The 17,952-nt window shown below is 38.3% G+C and overlaps 2 protein-coding genes and 1 long non-coding RNA gene across 3 annotated transcripts in view; 1 reads left to right on the top strand and 2 right to left on the bottom strand.

The window, feature by feature from the left end:
* LOC134813011 (uncharacterized) overlaps nucleotides 1-13,280 on the bottom strand; it is an 86,078-nt gene extending 72,798 nt beyond the window's left edge. The window contains exon 1 of the mRNA XM_063820678.1: nucleotides 13,276-13,280. The gene's annotated coding sequence lies outside the window, so the exon portion shown is untranslated. The remainder of the gene's footprint in view (nucleotides 1-13,275) is intronic.
* Nucleotides 100-8,781, bottom strand: LOC134822001 (uncharacterized). Its single transcript, XR_010161100.1, has 4 exons — nucleotides 8,016-8,781; nucleotides 6,768-6,855; nucleotides 1,514-1,648; nucleotides 100-1,306 (listed from the first exon to the last, which is right to left on the bottom strand). It is a non-coding gene; the product is annotated as an uncharacterized LOC134822001 (long non-coding RNA).
* Nucleotides 12,080-15,949, top strand: LOC134812999 (potassium voltage-gated channel subfamily A member 1-like). Its single transcript, XM_063820652.1, has 3 exons — nucleotides 12,080-12,337; nucleotides 13,521-13,659; nucleotides 13,810-15,949. The coding sequence occupies exons 2-3, from the start codon at nucleotides 13,619-13,621 to the stop codon at nucleotides 15,113-15,115; spliced, it is 1,347 nt and encodes a 448-aa protein (XP_063676722.1). The 5' UTR covers nucleotides 12,080-12,337; nucleotides 13,521-13,618; the 3' UTR covers nucleotides 15,116-15,949.
* Nucleotides 15,950-17,952: the final 2,003 nt, after the last annotated feature.

Here is a 17,952-nt window from a genome sequence, read left to right as displayed (position 1 = left end):
ATTTTCTGAGTGATGTTAACGATAGCTTTAAATTCACTGATGTCATTATTATTCAGCGTGACCGGTAATAGTTTAAAAATCAGAAGGAGAAAACACATGTTTAAATTACTAAAAAAGGAGTATCACTTTACAGGATTGAATTTAAATATAGTCATAATAGATAAGAGAGGAATTTGTTTCCCTTTGAATCAATCAAACTAGATGAATTGTTGTAAATACTTAGATCAAACTATCAATCTACAGGCTATCGTCAAACATGTTGCAAGGCGTCATCTTCAGTGACATAATAGATAAGAGTTTATTAACTATCATGCCAACTTTAGAGACGGTAACCACATTAAAATAAAGTTTTCCCAATCAAAATAAAGGGTTTATACAAAATAAAAGGTTTATGCACTAGACTGCGAGACAATTAACCTTATGCAATGCAGGTTAGTATAACTATAATATCGGACTGAGTTGAAATTTCTGAGAGCATGATACCCCAAAATAAATATATGCCTGTGTCTGGCAATAGCGTTCAGATGGCTTCCGAACTTGTGCGGATAAGATAATATAAAAAATACAAATAAACTATAATAACAATCTGAAAATTAATGTATCAGTACAGATCTTATACTCGAAATCAGGCACTTTCAAAACATTTCTCTTAAATTATCTTTCTTAACACCGTTCAATTGTAACTTTAAATTAAAATATTATGATGATCCGGACGATGATAAATATTAAATTACAACTGATTATATTTATGGATTTCGGCCTGTCGATGCTGGAAGCTGATCAGCTAATCGTTAATCGTTACCATGTGACAAGAATAGTATGATGAACCTCCCAATCAGTATCTATGTATCAAAAGAAAATATTGATCTAATTCAACTCGTCGGGAGCCCTTTTGAAACATCTCGAAGTTAGAGTGCAGAGTGCATGATTACTGATTATCAGCACGATTGGGTGAAACAAAGACGAAACCGTGTGTTGATTAGAATTAAAAGAGGAAGATATTTAGTGATAAATTGTGCACTCTTGCATTTAAGTTTTAATTGTTAGACTTGTTCGATGTAGGGCCTTTAATTTAACCTAATACTAATGCAGTTACTTAATACTTGGTAAGTCTAGGGAAAACAGGTGCTAGTTGTCGGAAATGAAATGGAGTCTGTTCCTGATCGAAGTTACATGATGCTGATAGATTTGATGCAGCTCAGCACTCAGCAGCCACTGTCTTCAAATAGAGTGTTCCAGTTCTGCAATCTGCAGTCTCAAATGTTTTCGCCCAGCTTTTCTTTTCATCGTGGTTATAGAGACAGACCTGAAGAAATACTAGTATAATGATAATATAGGTAACATGTCCAGAATGAGTAAAATTGTATTATCGGCAAATTTACTTATGTGAAAACTCCCAACAGGGTGGCGCTGGCCCAGAAGTAACTGCACACAAGCAACCCTTTAATGATCACGCACGTAATTTGTGTGAAAATATGTAACTCATTTAACGAAGTCAGTGAAAAGAACCTACCTTTATTTACCAATGTCGATTTTTTGCTTGTGATGAAGTAGTCCTCGCAAATGTGAGATATGTATGTAGTTTGTTTTTAAAAGTAGGATTGTAGTCATAGTCGATGTATAGCGACGGTAGTTTACCAGCAGCTCCCTGTACAAATAGAAATGTGGTTTTTATATAATATTACTAGTTAAATTAATGAGTACAATGCAGGAATAAAAAAATGTGTCTTAAATGTTTTATATTAAATGTGTTATAATTATATTAACCACCTTATATTCGTATAATATGTACTCACAAACAATGATAGTCCCAACTGTTTTTAATTGCTTATAATTTAAACCTTCTTATTAAATAATTTAGATGACTGTGTCTGATCTAAAATTGCACGAGAAATAGAGAAAATTAGGTCTCAGACAGAACTCGACCGGGATATAACCGGCGCAGCCGGAATACCGGCTGGTATTTGGCGATTTTGTACCGGTACCGGCCGGGATTTTGGTTTTAGCCGGGATTTTTCCAAAATAAATTCAGTTTTTCTCAACGTTAATTTGAGTCCAAAATTAACAAATCTGTGAACATTTTCCTAAAACATTTTGACGAAGTCATTGAACAATGGAGACTGGAGTCAATCTATATTTAACATAATCATGGGTGTACGAATTATGGACTTCTTTCTGACTTATGACTTAATTATTGTGACTAAGTGTCACGGCTCACGGTCTTGTGTTACCGAGGGACAAGTAAAACAGAGTTCTCCGGGTAAAGAAAGCATTAATAAATGCTATTCAGTATTCATCCTATTCAATTATTCAGGTAAGGTGATGTAAACTGTAAAGTGATAAGCTCCAACGTCAAACACCATGTTCAATTAAATAAGTTTAAGTAACCAATACCAGATCACAGGATTGTTATAGTTACGGAGACTGTTGGAAACGATGCAAACCAGGATCGGACTCCTATCAGAAATAGTCGACCACCGGTCCAGCCTCCCTCAAACTCAAATGCCCTACCACTACCCCAGACCACATCCACCTCTTCAGCCAGGAGCAGCGCTCCCACTATACCACTACCAGCAGTTCCTACCGCCTCAGAGGATACACTGCACGTGCCCGTTATTCCTCATGCCTCGTCTTAAATGTCCAGTCCATGAATCCTGTGCATCAAGTGCGAGTATATGGGAAGTGCCAAAAATCTCAGCTCTTATTCAGGAGAAATCCAAAAACCACTCGTTACCGTTTATTGCACTTACGGAAACGTGGCTCAAGTCCTACATGTCAGACAAATACAAAATGTGCATCACCTCTTTCTCCTGCTGAGCAGAACCTCCCCCTTAAAAGTAAACAAATCTGCATCGCCTCCCAACGACAATCCAGATATATTAAGCAGCAGAGACAATCATTTAAGGAGACTTCGATATCTATCAGGATCATGATTTTACTGCCTGAGAACTCAGCACTTCAGGATGAAACATATAATATTTGGTTTTCTCGATTTCATTCATATTTAGACAGAAGTCCGTGTAGATAATTGGTTATAGAATAATTGGATATAATTTTATGCGAAGTTGTGTCTGCGAAAATATACGTGTGAACTGGTCATCCCGCAAATGCTGAAAAAGTAGATGTTACCTATCATAAAATAACCGCTCTCACCGTACAGTGTACACGACAGAGTTGTGACTGCGTTTACAAATTCTTTATCATATTGATGTGTTGCCATGGCAACCGAAACTCCATCGGAAGATCGGCCTGTAAGGCATAATCATGATAATACACAGTATCAAAACATTGCCATTGATATCATAGCAACATTCCAGAGATTAGATTATGTGTGTGTAAGAAAATGTATGTTATAGTATTATACAGTCTGCTAGAACATTCCGTTTACACATGGTGGCCGATAACAACTTGTTTAATTTATCTCCGAATTACACACAAATTTCTGAAAGTTTCGTAGACTTAAATCAATTACAGAGGGTGTGGCTATTGGCCAGCCCCTCTATTTCACTATTATGGTTGAAACTATAAGAATACAGATTATATTGTTACAGTGATTTTACAAAAGTCGAAACAGTAAACACCAATTTGTAGGATACTTTAAATCACACCAAAATTGGTCCCAGAATGCAATGAAATCTGATGGCGTCTTTTCAGTGAAAAAGAGGCCACACTCTCTGTAATTGATTAAAGTTTACGAGACCTTTAGAAAATGAGTTATATAACTTGCAACTTAAACTAAGATAAATTGAGTATTTATACTCAATTTATCTTAGTTGCATGAGTAATATATATATACTACCCACTATACCACTACCAGCAGTTCCTACCGCCTCAGAGGATACACTGCACGTGCCCGTTATTCCTCATGCCTCGTCTTAAATGTCCAGTCCATGAATCCTGTGCATCAAGTGCGAGTATATGGGAAGTGCCAAAAATCTCAGCTCTTATTCAGGAGAAATCCAAAAACCACTCGTTACCGTTTATTGCACTTACGGAAACGTGGCTCAAGTCCTACATGTCAGACAAATACAAAATGTGCATCACCTCTTTCTCCTGCTGAGCAGAACCTCCCCCTTAAAAGTAAACAAATCTGCATCGCCTCCCAACGACAATCCAGATATATTAAGCAGCAGAGACAATCATTTAAGGAGACTTCGATATCTATCAGGATCATGATTTTACTGCCTGAGAACTCAGCACTTCAGGATGAAACATATAATATTTGGTTTTCTCGATTTCGTTCATATTTAGACAGAAGTCCGTGTAGATAATTGGTTATAGAATAATTGGATATAATTTTATGCGAAGTTGTGTCTGCGAAAATATACGTGTGAACTGGTCATCCCGCAAATGCTGAAAAAGTAGATGTTACCTATCATAAAATAACCGCTCGCACCGTACAGTGTACACGACAGAGTTGTGACTGCGTTTACAAATTCTTTATCATATTGATGTGTTGCCATGGCAACCGAAACTCCATCGGAAGATCGGCCTGTAAGGCATAATCATGATAATACACAGTATCAAAACATTGCCATTGATATCATAGCAACATTCCAGAGATTAGATTATGTGTGTGTAAGAAAATGTATGTTATAGTATTATACAGTCTGCTAGAACATTCCGTTTACACATGGTGGCCGATAACAACATGTTTAATTTATCTCCGAATTACACACAAATTTCTGAAAGTTTCGTAGACTTAAATCAATTACAGAGGGTGTGGCTATTGGCCAGCCCCTCTATTTCACTATTATGGTTGAAACTATAAGAATACAGATTATATTGTTACAGTGATTTTACAAAAGTCGAAACAGTAAACACCAATTTGTAGGATACTTTAAATCACACCAAAATTGGTCCCAGAATGCAATGAAATCTGATGGCGTCTTTTCAGTGAAAAAGAGGCCACACTCTCTGTAATTGATTAAAGTTTACGAGACCTTTAGAAAATGAGTTATATAACTTGCAACTTAAACTAAGATAAATTGAGTATTTATACTCAATTTATCTTAGTTGCATGAGTAATATATATATACTACCCACTATACCACTACCAGCAGTTCCTACCGCCTCAGAGGATACACTGCACGTGCCCGTTATTCCTCATGCCTCGTCTTAAATGTCCAGTCCATGAATCCTGTGCATCAAGTGCGAGTATATGGGAAGTGCCAAAAATCTCAGCTCTTATTCAGGAGAAATCCAAAAACCACTCGTTACCGTTTATTGCACTTACGGAAACGTGGCTCAAGTCCTACATGTCAGACAAATACAAAATGTGCATCACCTCTTTCTCCTGCTGAGCAGAACCTCCCCCTTAAAAGTAAACAAATCTGCATCGCCTCCCAACGACAATCCAGATATATTAAGCAGCAGAGACAATCATTTAAGGAGACTTCGATATCTATCAGGATCATGATTTTACTGCCTGAGAACTCAGCACTTCAGGATGAAACATATAATATTTGGTTTTCTCGATTCCGTTCATATTTAGACAGAAGTCCGTGTAGATAATTGGTTATAGAATAATTGGATATAATTTTATGCGAAGTTGTGTCTGCGAAAATATACGTGTGAACTGGTCATCCCGCAAATGCTGAAAAAGTAGATGTTACCTATCATAAAATAACCGCTCGCACCGTACAGTGTACACGACAGAGTTGTGACTGCGTTTACAAATTCTTTATCATATTGATGTGTTGCCATGGCAACCGAAACTCCATCGGAAGATCGGCCTGTAAGGCATAATCATGATAATACACAGTATCAAAACATTGCCATTGATATCATAGCAACATTCCAGAGATTAGATTATGTGTGTGTAAGAAAATGTATGTTATAGTATTATACAGTCTGCTAGAACATTCCGTTTACACATGGTGGCCGATAACAACTTGTTTAATTTATCTCCGAATTACACACAAATTTCTGAAAGTTTCGTAGACTTAAATCAATTACAGAGGGTGTGGCTATTGGCCAGCCCCTCTATTTCACTATTATGGTTGAAACTATAAGAATACAGATTATATTGTTACAGTGATTTTACAAAAGTCGAAACAGTAAACACCAATTTGTAGGATACTTTAAATCACACCAAAATTGGTCCCAGAATGCAATGAAATCTGATGGCGTCTTTTCAGTGAAAAAGAGGCCACACCCTCTGTAATTGATTAAAGTTTACGAGACCTTTAGAAAATGAGTTATATAACTTGGAACTTAAACTAAGATAAATTGAGTATTTATACTCAATTTATCTTAGTTGCATGAGTAATATATATATACTCTCATTTTTTTAGAGCAAACGTAATTTAAATGGCTAAACACAATTCAATAAAATTTGGCTCGATCCGATTATCCAAACTATCAAATAAATGCGAAAATGAACCTTCTTTTGAAAACAATGAACACAAATATGTTTCGATTTGACAAATTTCTCGAACCAGTGGTGGTAGTAAGTCATACCAGAACCAATTATTTCAATTGGGCACTCAGTGACTGAGCTATTAATGCCAACGTTTGCACACTGACTTTTGGCCCACCCTGTATATTTATAATATACGGCTGGAAAAAATGTAACTGGATATCTGCCACAATGCTGCTATTATTAAGGTTAAAGTAACATTTAGCACATAAAGAAGTCTGGTTTGCTTCTTTTTCTGGTTTAGCACATAAAGAAGTCTGGTTTGCTAGGTTTTAATTGGTCGTATAATAACAAATAAAAATGAGTTAAGACTACAAAAACGGTCGATAGAACCTAATTATAATACCTGTATCGAGAACTCGACTTCAATGCACTGATAGCGTTGGTACTAACATTCTATCAAATTATGTCATATCTTGAGACTTGATAGCTGCCTGAAACAGTTTTGAGTCAACATTATCGTGATATTCTAGAAATTGAAACCAATTCTCAACTTTAAAAAAGCAGGTTTCAATAAATGCCATAGAATTAAATTCTACCTTTTTAAATTTTAAGAATTTGTTGATTTATTAAAATTCTGTCTCAATTAATATATAAGGGTACATGCAATGTATTTCGACACGCACTGTAGACTCACTTATTGGATTCGTGCTAGATGCTGTGTACGTCACCCTCTTAACCACCTCTATGGCGAAGATGAGGATGGTAAGTGCAAGTACAGTAATGTGAGGAGAGGATGGGTATCATTTAGCACATTTTTGCTGTAGGTGTAAAGTAGCTCTTAGTCAAGGAGTATATAAATGACGGCACGACAAGGTTCTGCAACAGATCTCTGAACATGTTATCTTGTGAGCGCCGAGAGAACACTTATAAGAACAAGGCCAGCGATGTAAGACAGTATCATTGACTTAGTCCATGCTGGGAGGAAAAAAGCAAGTACAGACGACCGAAAGGAGTCGTGGTTTGGGATCCTGAGTGGGTCTCGATATTGGATAGTGCTTTTATATATCGGACCTTATGATATTCTCAAGGTCACCAAGACGGCACAGTCTTATGGCGGGAGGTAACGGTACCATCTAAAGAGCAGATTGCTGAATCATACAAGTGATTCAGCAGTCTTACAGCAGACTGAGATTCAAGCGAAAGAATTGTGCTGTTATAATTATGCGGTTAAAGTTCTAGCACCGGGAGTAGTTGTTCACGGTTTGGAGAGAGCTGAGTAGGCTAGTACGGGATAGAAGGGAAGAAGCAGCTCACTGTTCCAGATGGATCTACTTCTTATCAAGGAAGAAGGAGTGGTAGGTATAGTAAGGAAGATTGGAGCCTAAGAGTTAACTTAACATCTAGAGGTACCACAAACTTTATCTCGTCGCCAATTGCGAGCTTTAACGGGTTTCCTCAAGTGACTCGATGGTTTAATTGTGACAAATCATGATACGAACTTTGATGAACCCATAATAGTATAGTGCAATAATACTATGATAGTATTCTCATAAGTTCTACCCTTGCAACCGAGTACAATGTACATAATAAGTGATATCAAGCTGCAATCTAAAATTTATTAATTGAATCTCAAAATAACTTCAAATTTTACCTAATAATTGCGACATCGTTGGAAGTGAGAAATAAAATACATTAAATTTTAATCCAATTCTGCGAGAGAAGATTTGCCCAGACAGCTGACAAGAATGTATTACCATACTTCCTGTAAATGTGGTAGTTATTAGGTCATATCAAACTTGAAAATTATGTCAAAGTTTTTCTCAGTCTCTGGTGTCAATCACCAGTAGAGTGCCCAGCCGCACCAAAACAACCTGCGATTTTTACGTGGGAAACATCGTATAATACACATGCTATACACTCTAGTTTTATAGCAGCTACTGATATCATGCGGCAGTATTAATAAGCATACAAATTCAGCGCAAAAAATTGTAAAGACGACACAAATTCATGCGGGATGTTAATAAATGTGTCCATGTTGAACTCAAACTCCGACAGAATAATATTTCAAATCGGATATATTATAATTAATCAAATGGTATCTGCTCATGTTCCGTCTATATAAACTACAAAACTTAATAAATTAGTGAAGTTCTGAAACAAAGATCACGACTAGGTTTTATCAAAATTGAAAAGAAAACCGATCGAAGTGCACTAGAGATATAGTTTAAGTTTAAAGGGTCATCATTACTAAAATCTCTTCCTAGCTCCTAGCAATCAAGTTGTTAATCCTAGTTCTACACCTAAACAAGTACAAAATTACAGCCTTACATTTTGAAATTTTTCGATATCCAGCTCAACATAAGACTTCGATACCAATAATGCATAATGGGTACATACCGATGATCGGTGTTCGTAAATATTTGATTATTTATAGTATTGAAGTTTAAAATCTTCCTAATTATGTAAGAATAACAAAAGGAATCACGTACTAGTGTGCTGTTACGAAAAACAACTATTTAATAAAAATAAATTAACAGTATTCGAGTACAAAATTAAAAATACAAACTCCAACATAATCGACAGACAAACTCAATAAATGAAGATTTCGCTGTGAAACGAGCTATATATACAGCTATAACGTAGCGCTCGACTCCAGTCTGAACCAAAATTAAGTCGCGTTCGTAGGAAATTGACCACCAGCTGCTGGTGGTTCGAATGTTGGTTTGCACACTACTGTGGTTGCGAGAAGCATTATTTGATGCGCGCGCGACCCAGTAGTGCATCGCGCTACAACTATTAAAGTGGAAAAAGTCTTTATGCGGTACACCCTTTTCATACGTTGTAAACTTGTAGCACGTTACTGGGCGGCGCTCAGCCTGTCATTCCGCCGAATCTTTATTCGTTTATGAACATAATAGCCTGGGGTCCTCAGGTAAGTAGCGCGATGCGTTACTGGGCCGTGCTGCGCATTTAATATTACTGAATACTTAATTGACGATGTCAATTCTTGTCATACGTTGTATGACCCGCCGCGCACGGGTGCGCGGCTCCCCCTGTATCGTCGAAACTGTACAGGGGTGAAGCGACCGTGGGGGTCACCACGTGATACAAGTCAATTCATGGAAGCTCGGCGCGGTAGCGCATCTCGCCGATCTAGTGAGAAGCGCAAACCTCATTGGAGGACTTCGCCGCTTCGACGCGCCGCGCGAACTAGCATTCTTGCTTCGCATCGTCAATCAACAAACCTCATTGAGTGCGCGGCGCGGCACAGTAACGCATCGCGCTACAACTTTCTTCTCGTTGTAGGTTTACAACCTACCAGGACGCGCGCCGAGTTGGACTCGTCGACGGTCTATGTGGAACAGATATTTTACGAGTTTTACCCGTTAATCTTTTCGAAATGTTAGCCGAGGCAAGTGCTACAAAGTACAAAATCAAAAATAGCGCGCGCCGGGTTATTCCAATTGTCCACTGTTAATTGTTAATAGGACTAAGCCGGTGCGTGCTATTTTAACTTTGTCATATAGCGCTTACCTTGGGCTAACATTTCTAGAAGAAAGCAGCGCGCGCTACTTTTAAAGAAATTTATACGAGTAACGTACATCCGTTAAAGAGTATAGAAAGTCGAGTGTAAATAGTAAAGTGGTTAATTACCATCCTAAATTTGAAATTCAAATATTACCTTTTTTAGTTTCCTCGATTTCCAAATTTGAAATTTCACTGTTTTTATCAAATTTCACTGTTTTAATTATAGTAGGCAGTGCGCCATCGACAATAAGACGCGCGCGCTGACCATTGAATGGTTTTTTAGCTCTTATTTCGGCCAGCACATTATTTTGGAAACAATCAAAAAGTTATAATACTTCCCAGATAAAAATTTTGTTGAAATTTTGTCAGCTTACGTAAACACTTATTTTCTACTAAACCTAATTTAGTTTGAGCAATTTCAATGGTCAGAATTTGAGTTATCAACGAATTTATACCTATTTTGTCATTTTTAGACCTCTTAATCAAGGCCAATCTCTCCCAATTAAATAAGGTTCGGTAGTTAAATATGATTGGAAGGTTCTGACAAATTTTCAGCATGATTCATGTTCAGGAACTTCACATAGCCATGTGCCTACGCGTACTGCGTGACGCGCGCTACTGCAAGCGAGAGGGCTCTGGTTAGAGCAATTCAGGAACCGAAGATATGACAGAATAATACGACAAAAATCAACGAATTTCGTCAAATTACGCGACTTTTACACTTAATTTTGCTCCAAAAGCCGCGCACCATCAAATATAGCACCCAGGAGAAACTCGCTGATCATTCCAAAAAGGTATAATAAATTTTGTATTGTGAAAATTCTCACAGTCTCTAGAAAACGATGGTACAAAAATTTTGAAAATCCGAGCAAGTTTATTTTATCGTGCACCGCCTAATTATAGCGCGATGCGTTACTGTGCCGCGCCGTGCACTCAATGAGGCTTCTCACAGCGACATCCTGGCTAGATCGGCGAAATGCGCCACTGTGCCGCGCCGAGCTGCCATGAATTGACATCCTCAATTAACTGTTTTAACTGAACTTTTCTAAAATGACCAGTTTAGTTTGTGAGTTCACCGTGGATGGCACAAAACACAATTAAGAAATTGAAAGCTAAATCAGGCCTAACAAAGCTTTGATGAACGGAGAATCATCACAATAAAAATATTTCTTTCTAATTTCTTCAACCCTTTCTCTAGCTGGCTCTGAATTGTAGGTTTATAACCTACCAGGACGCGCGCCGAGTTGGACTCGTCGACGCGGTATCACCCGTATATTGTATATGGAATTGGAACAGATATTTTACGAGATATCACCCGTTAATTAAGCTCTGAACGACTATTAAAAACTTTAACCCTATAATCTGATCCCAATTAGACTAACTTCCTTATATTATTATACGGTCATATAACGTGATCGACTGATCGAGACAGTTTTTCGCCAATATCTCGCCAGGGGAGTATTTTAACCCTATGTGATGGGGGTGATTATGAATCAGCGTCCGAAATTAATACATCGGTTCAATTTGGTTTCAACTGTCGGGGGCCCTTTTAGAACAGTCTCGAAGATCGACTGTAGAGTGATTTAGCACGTTCGAAATTTCACAGTTCTGAGTTCTGACTGAATTTTTGACCATCCACCAATCAGTGACGTCAGTGGAAGTGACACAAGTCACGATCGTGGTACCGAAAGCTGAATAACCGGAAAAGACTTTGATGAAAGGAAAGATAATTTATCTATAGCAATGATTCATGATTTTGTCTCAGCTGTATTGAAATTGCATTGTATGTTTATAACTTATACTACAGACCTACGCGCTGAGATGCGTCTCATTGCCGGGTCTAATATTTGAAACAAATATTTGCGGTTATCAAATTCAATGTACAACTATAATAAATGTACAATAGCCAAGGATGGTTTCAAGATGGGCCAGTATCGCACAGTTCGACTTATATCATAGAAAACTGGCTAATTCAGTCAACCCATTTGCAAATTGCAATTCATTTTCGTGATTTTAGTTTTACCGATCTACAATATCTACAGCAGCTTACATTATTTGATTATTTTATCGTTCATGAACGATAGTTCATATTGTTAAACCTGGCATATCGCAAAATCAACAATTTTGTGAATAGCTTGCACTGCACAATTTCTCTAAATTTACACTCGTTATACACATACTATGTTCTTTTTAACATTTACCATACTAGTTTCCAGCGTTACTAAAATGTTTGTTATCGTTACAAGTTTCTGATTTATTTGTATTCATTTAACGCTGTTTAACTGAACTTGGAGAATGATCTCAGTCCAGTCTGGGACACAATGGAATGGAGTCATCTCAGCGACTCTTCTCACTCGACTAAGAGGGAAAAGTTTCCGCAGCAAGTTCCTCCTGAAGAAGAACAGAAAAAGATCTAATGAAAATGAATATCTTTCCTATTTAGATGTACGTCAATATGAATTCAGTTTTCAAATTCAATCAGTGTTTACAGAAAAACTGCCCAAAGTTCATAATTCATATATCCACTGATAGAGTGAGGAATGACAATACTATAAGTATAGCGATACGGATAAGTATGCTTCAAATTAAAGTCTTTTCAAGTTTAATGATTAATGTTATTCTCCCTTCATCTTCACGATTGAGCAACACCAGCAGTATTCGAGCAATCTAGTTAATATCCTGAGATAACGATCGAGTGGTGGTTGAGACTGATTAGATTAACGTAACTACGAAACACATTTCCACCTGATAATGAACGAACTAGTCCGTTAAATTTCACTATTCTTAGTCTCACGTGACGATTAATCAGCCTATCGGACTGATTCAGGGCTGAATGAGAGCATACTGATCACACCATGAGTATATTTCTCATGCTAATGTAACCTTGTCCAGAGTATGGACCAGGACTCCGATAGAAATTAAATTGTGAAGTTTGGTCGGCATGTCGATACTGATAGTTATTATAATTAAGGGAGTAAGCTCAACCGCGAAATATAACGATACTTATATTTGCTTCGTCGCCTCACTTCGCCACAAAAGTATATCTCATACTTCGTTGCCGAATTACACTAATAACGATTGAGCTTGCCTCAAGTGCACGTCTTTCATCGGTCATGTCTCTGCTAGCACTTATTTGGCTAGCTATTATCGTTTACCATGTGGTGAAACACGTCGCTCATGACAAAAATAAACGTAGATGTTTCAGAAGTGGAATACATCGCTCTGATTTTCTGGTAAATCTATTTTTGTTTCGCAATTGAACGTTACGCAAGTCGTATCATCTCGTACACTCTCCGTACGATCGATCAAGCTTTATTTCCTCGAATGTAAAACATATGTGAAATCATAAAAATGGTGAGGTGTTACGAGACTTCAAACACAAGCAAATTATTTGTAAAAAATTGTTTAAATTTTATTTGTGCACGTTTACTGTTGTGTTTGCCCAACATAGTAGACCCTTTGTATAGCATTGCTATATCACCAGTCACTCAGCTAAACATAGAGTCTATTTAAGCCACAATGTGGCTAACTTTAAACCCAGATAAAGATATGCTCATATGCTGCAAGTAAGATCTCGTGGAGTTGTTATCTAAAGTAGGAACGGTATATTTAAAAGACTTGTTTACAGGAAGAAGTTAGTCCAACTCTATCAGAAAGTAAAGAGAATGCAAGGAGGCTAATTAAAGCCAGGGAGGCTGGGATGAGGTTTCACAATCTTATGATGTCATGGAAATCAATGTTTCTGGAGAGATTTTCATCATTCCCAGGTCAGGATTTTACTTTTTATTCGATCGACGTTGAGAATCGTTCTAAATATCTCAAAGTAAAGCTTGGCGATACTTCAAATACTATTGTTATCAAATTACATGTCAGCTGCCATGAAATATAATGATATTGTCTATCGCTGAACTTTTCAGGTACAGATTAAAACAATGGCCCCAGACCCTTCTCGGGAGCCCAGCGGTAGAGAGGTTCTACAGACCAGAGCTAGGAATGTACTTCTTCGACAGAAACCGCTCCGTATTCGAGTACATTTGCAGGTTTTATCAGAGTGACGATGATGTGGAGTTTCCACCTCAATTCGATGATACGGTCCTTGAAATGGAGCTAGAGTTCTTTAAGATAGGCTGGTCGGATTTGAACAAAAGTTTCAAGACGTCTGATTTTGAATACGTGGGAAGAAAGGAGAAAGCTTTCGCCTTCTTCAACGACCACAAATCTTCTGTTTTTGCGTTTTGCTACATGATTTTTGAATTCTTCGTTATAGCACTGTCAGTCGTCGATTTTATATTGGAGGAGGACGAGGCTTTCCAAAGCTTTTTGTCAGACCAGCCTATTTTGTTAGAAATACGCGAGATCGGGGTCATCCCGTTACTGGGTGTTTTATTCTTTTCAGTTGACTTTATAGCTCGAGCTATAGTGACACTTGACCAGAGACAATTCATAATGGACATAACCACGTGGTTCGATATTTTAGCCCTTCTTCCTTATTACCTTGATCTGGCATCGGTCCAAGAGGAAGGTCACAAAGAAATTCAAGTGCTGATGATTCTAAAGATCTTCAGAGTCGCACGATGTTTGAAAATTATCAGAAGATCGGAAAGGTTGCAGATCATACTGAAGATTCTGGGAGGTTGCCGATGGGAACTTCTCGTTATGTTGTTCGTGTGGATAGTGGGGGCACTGTTCGCTGGGAGTCTTGGTTACGTCACTGAAAATGGTTTGTCTGAAATGCTCTACAACAAAACAAATCCCGAGTTTTCCTCCATTCTAGAGTCCACCTGGTGGGCTCAAGTCACCATGGCTAGTATCGGTTATGGGGACATGTACCCCAAGTACGGCCCAGGAAAACTGATGGCAACTATCGTCATCATAGGGTCTACAATCTTGACAGCCATTCCCATGACGTTTATAGTTAGGAGGTTCAGTCTGGAGTACGAAAAGGTGGCGATGAAAGAGCGACCCTGGAAGATTCTGGGCTCTGAGGAGGTGAAGATGAGCCGGAATAGCGACCATTTTCAGAAAAGAAGGTTCGAAGAAAAGTGTGGTGAGAATGTGTGCTATGCCGCCGTCCTGGCTTATCGCAAGAAGAACGCAACTAAAGTTTGGCAAGAAACTTTATTTACTGTCCTGTTGAGAGAAAGAGAGGCTGAATTGATAAACGAGTCAGAGGAAAACTTAGAAAGACTTGAAAATGCTAACCATTCACATACTGGTCCTTGAGAACTGATGCTCAAAAAGTTATTCAAAGAGAAAACAGAGGGTGAAGTAATAAACTAGCTTCTGAGAAGTTGTTCAGGGTTGCTGTAACCTAAAATTAACACCGTAGTTAAACTAATCAGAATGTGGATACCAAAACGCGTGGTATTATAAATTATTTGACTATGTGCCAATTACTATGTGGCTTATGCAATTATCGACATACGGTCCAGCATGTCTAACCTAAGTAAAGCACAGTATTTAACAAGCTGCCATGTTGTTGTAATTTAAGCAAATGTTATTTTTGATCACGTGACTATGATGACTGTTTAGTGTTTATTATCTCCAGTCCAATCTGATCAGCTGCACTCTCATCTGACTCGGTATGGTTTGTTGATTTGTATTGACTGTGTATGTGTCTCCATGTGTATCGTGACAAAGATGAGTATCTAATTTTCTGATTGAAATTCAACCGAACTGTGCCAATCTACGGTAATTAGAGCAATCTTTGTATCACTGATCAGTGATCAGACTGATGTGGATATGCCCAGTGAGGTTGAACTGCGCAACTGATTCATGTATTTTGGGTATCTGTGTAATTGTACGTACTGTTGCGCAAGTTGCTAATGACTTCCGTCTAATACTGTTTCTTAATTCTCTCGATGTGTAGTGTCTGTGTAGTGTGTACATGGCTATACTAAGTCGGACTTGTTCTTTGATTCAGTAATTTCATCTACGCTTTCTAAACTAAAAGCATATTCATAATCAGTACAATTCTTTGTTGGCCATCATGCAGGAAGCTTTGAGTTTGAATTAGTGTTTATTAATATTCATTCCGAGAATGTAAATATTATTGACTAAATTCTGTCTTTGACTTGAATGCGATCATATTATCGTGAATACCCATTCATATCTGCAGATGGTAATCGTACTGTAGTGCGACACGTACTCCAGTGCGACACGTACTCTAGTGCGAAGTCCGACAAAAACACCCTCTGTCGCACTACAGTACGTGTCCCACTACGATCCAGGTAGCGTACTCTAGTGCGACAAAATATCCTGACTTATTTTCAAGTTCAGGTCACATCCTATTATTATATCCTTCTTATGGACCATTAAGTGATTCGTCGGGTCGGTTCACGTCACTTATTTCGAAGTGATCTTGCGAATACGATTCGTCAGTTCACATCACGTGTTTCGAAGTTATCCACTGATCATAATTCCTTCGGGTCAGTTCAAGCCACGTATGTAGTGTGTGATCCACTGGGTTACTCTTAAGCAGCATATGATCCTCATTCCTATCACACGCATCGTACGAAGGTATATCTCCGATTGGGATAACAAGTTCATATGCTTGGGCCATAAATAAGGTCACGATGATTCTACCAAAGCATCGAACAACATCAACATGTCTTCTTCAATCACCTTCATTACTGGACACACTACTGGTTCAAGAAACGTTATCCACGACAGATACCGCTACTGCCTGGATAAGAATCGCGACGACAAGACCTACAGGCGATGCACTGAGAAGACCTGCTCCGGACGTCTCAGTCTGACGAACAACACTACTGAGTCCAGGTAGCGCACTGTAGTGCGACACTGCGACAGTGTCGGCCTTGAAAATTCTCTGTCGCACTAGGGTACGTGTCGCACTACGATCCAGGTAGCGTACTCTACTGCGACAGTGTCGATCTTGGAGGTTTCGCAGTAGGTACGTGTCGCACTAGAGTACGTGTCGCACTACAGTACGTGAACCTCTGCAGATTAACGTCATTCGTTAATCGCGGAATTCTTCTAACTATAAAAATGAACAGGCTGTGCAGACAGACGTTAACTCAATATTCTTTGATAATGTTTACTACGTTACATACGATAAAGTTGATTGCTGAGCAGATGGTCAGATCTTTTCGAGACAAGCCTGTTCACAATCTGCACCTGTTCATATCAAATAACAGATCTTTAGTTGAAGTATCCATGATAAGAAACTGATCGCTACAATTTAACTGATATCCTGTTCCCAAACTTCCAGATCTTTACTCTTACAGTAGAGCTGTATCGGTCTGACCTATTTCAGGGCTACAGAGCTCGTTCCAGTAATATTCCAGTCTCCTAAAGACACCCCAGAACCCGCTATTATATAGCAGAATATGCAGCTCCATAAGACCAATGACCATGCTGAGTAGTACTCCTAGTGACCAGCTCCACAAGATACACAGTGGACATTATTAGAGAGGGGGCCTGTTGTAGTGTTGGAGTGTGGACCACTGTTGTAGCTATGGCCGTGTGTACGCACAATATGTCCATGAGTTGTCCCTTATATAAGATCAGGTGTAACGTGTAGCCAGGTCCAGTAATTCGGTTATACCACTCTCTCCTACTGTTGCTTTGTAATTAGTATTAGAAATAGAGAACTATAATATAGAGAGAGAGTAGAACTTTTCTATAATAGACTTTATTTGCACACGCTTCTTGTGGTGCCTCGCCACATGCAATATAATCGATATAACTGTATAATTGCTTTATATAGAACATAGACATCTCTTTGCTTTTTAGAGGTCATATTATATATTTTCCAAAGTTTTGTTGCTGTAGAGTGTAAGTGTATGGTAATGAGGTCTGATCGTCATCTTCTTACAGCGTTCGTTGTCTGTGTGAAGGTAAAATGGTGACATCCTTAGTCCTCTGTGAAAAAGACGATTTATGAAGGAGCAACCTTACATTCAACCTATTACTCATTTCTCATTCTCAAGATGTCCACCACATGATGTTGCTCTACCACTTTGAATTATGTCCCTTATAAGCGCTTTTTATAACTACCGTTCACCAAACCTTGACTGCGGCTTTGTTAACAAGGTTTG

This window comes from Bolinopsis microptera, chromosome 1, assembly GCF_026151205.1.
Source record: "Bolinopsis microptera isolate Bmic1 chromosome 1, MBARI_Bmic_1.0, whole genome shotgun sequence".
NCBI classification, from domain to species: domain Eukaryota; kingdom Metazoa; phylum Ctenophora; class Tentaculata; order Lobata; family Bolinopsidae; genus Bolinopsis; species Bolinopsis microptera.
This window is presented reverse-complemented; position numbering and strand designations above follow the sequence as displayed.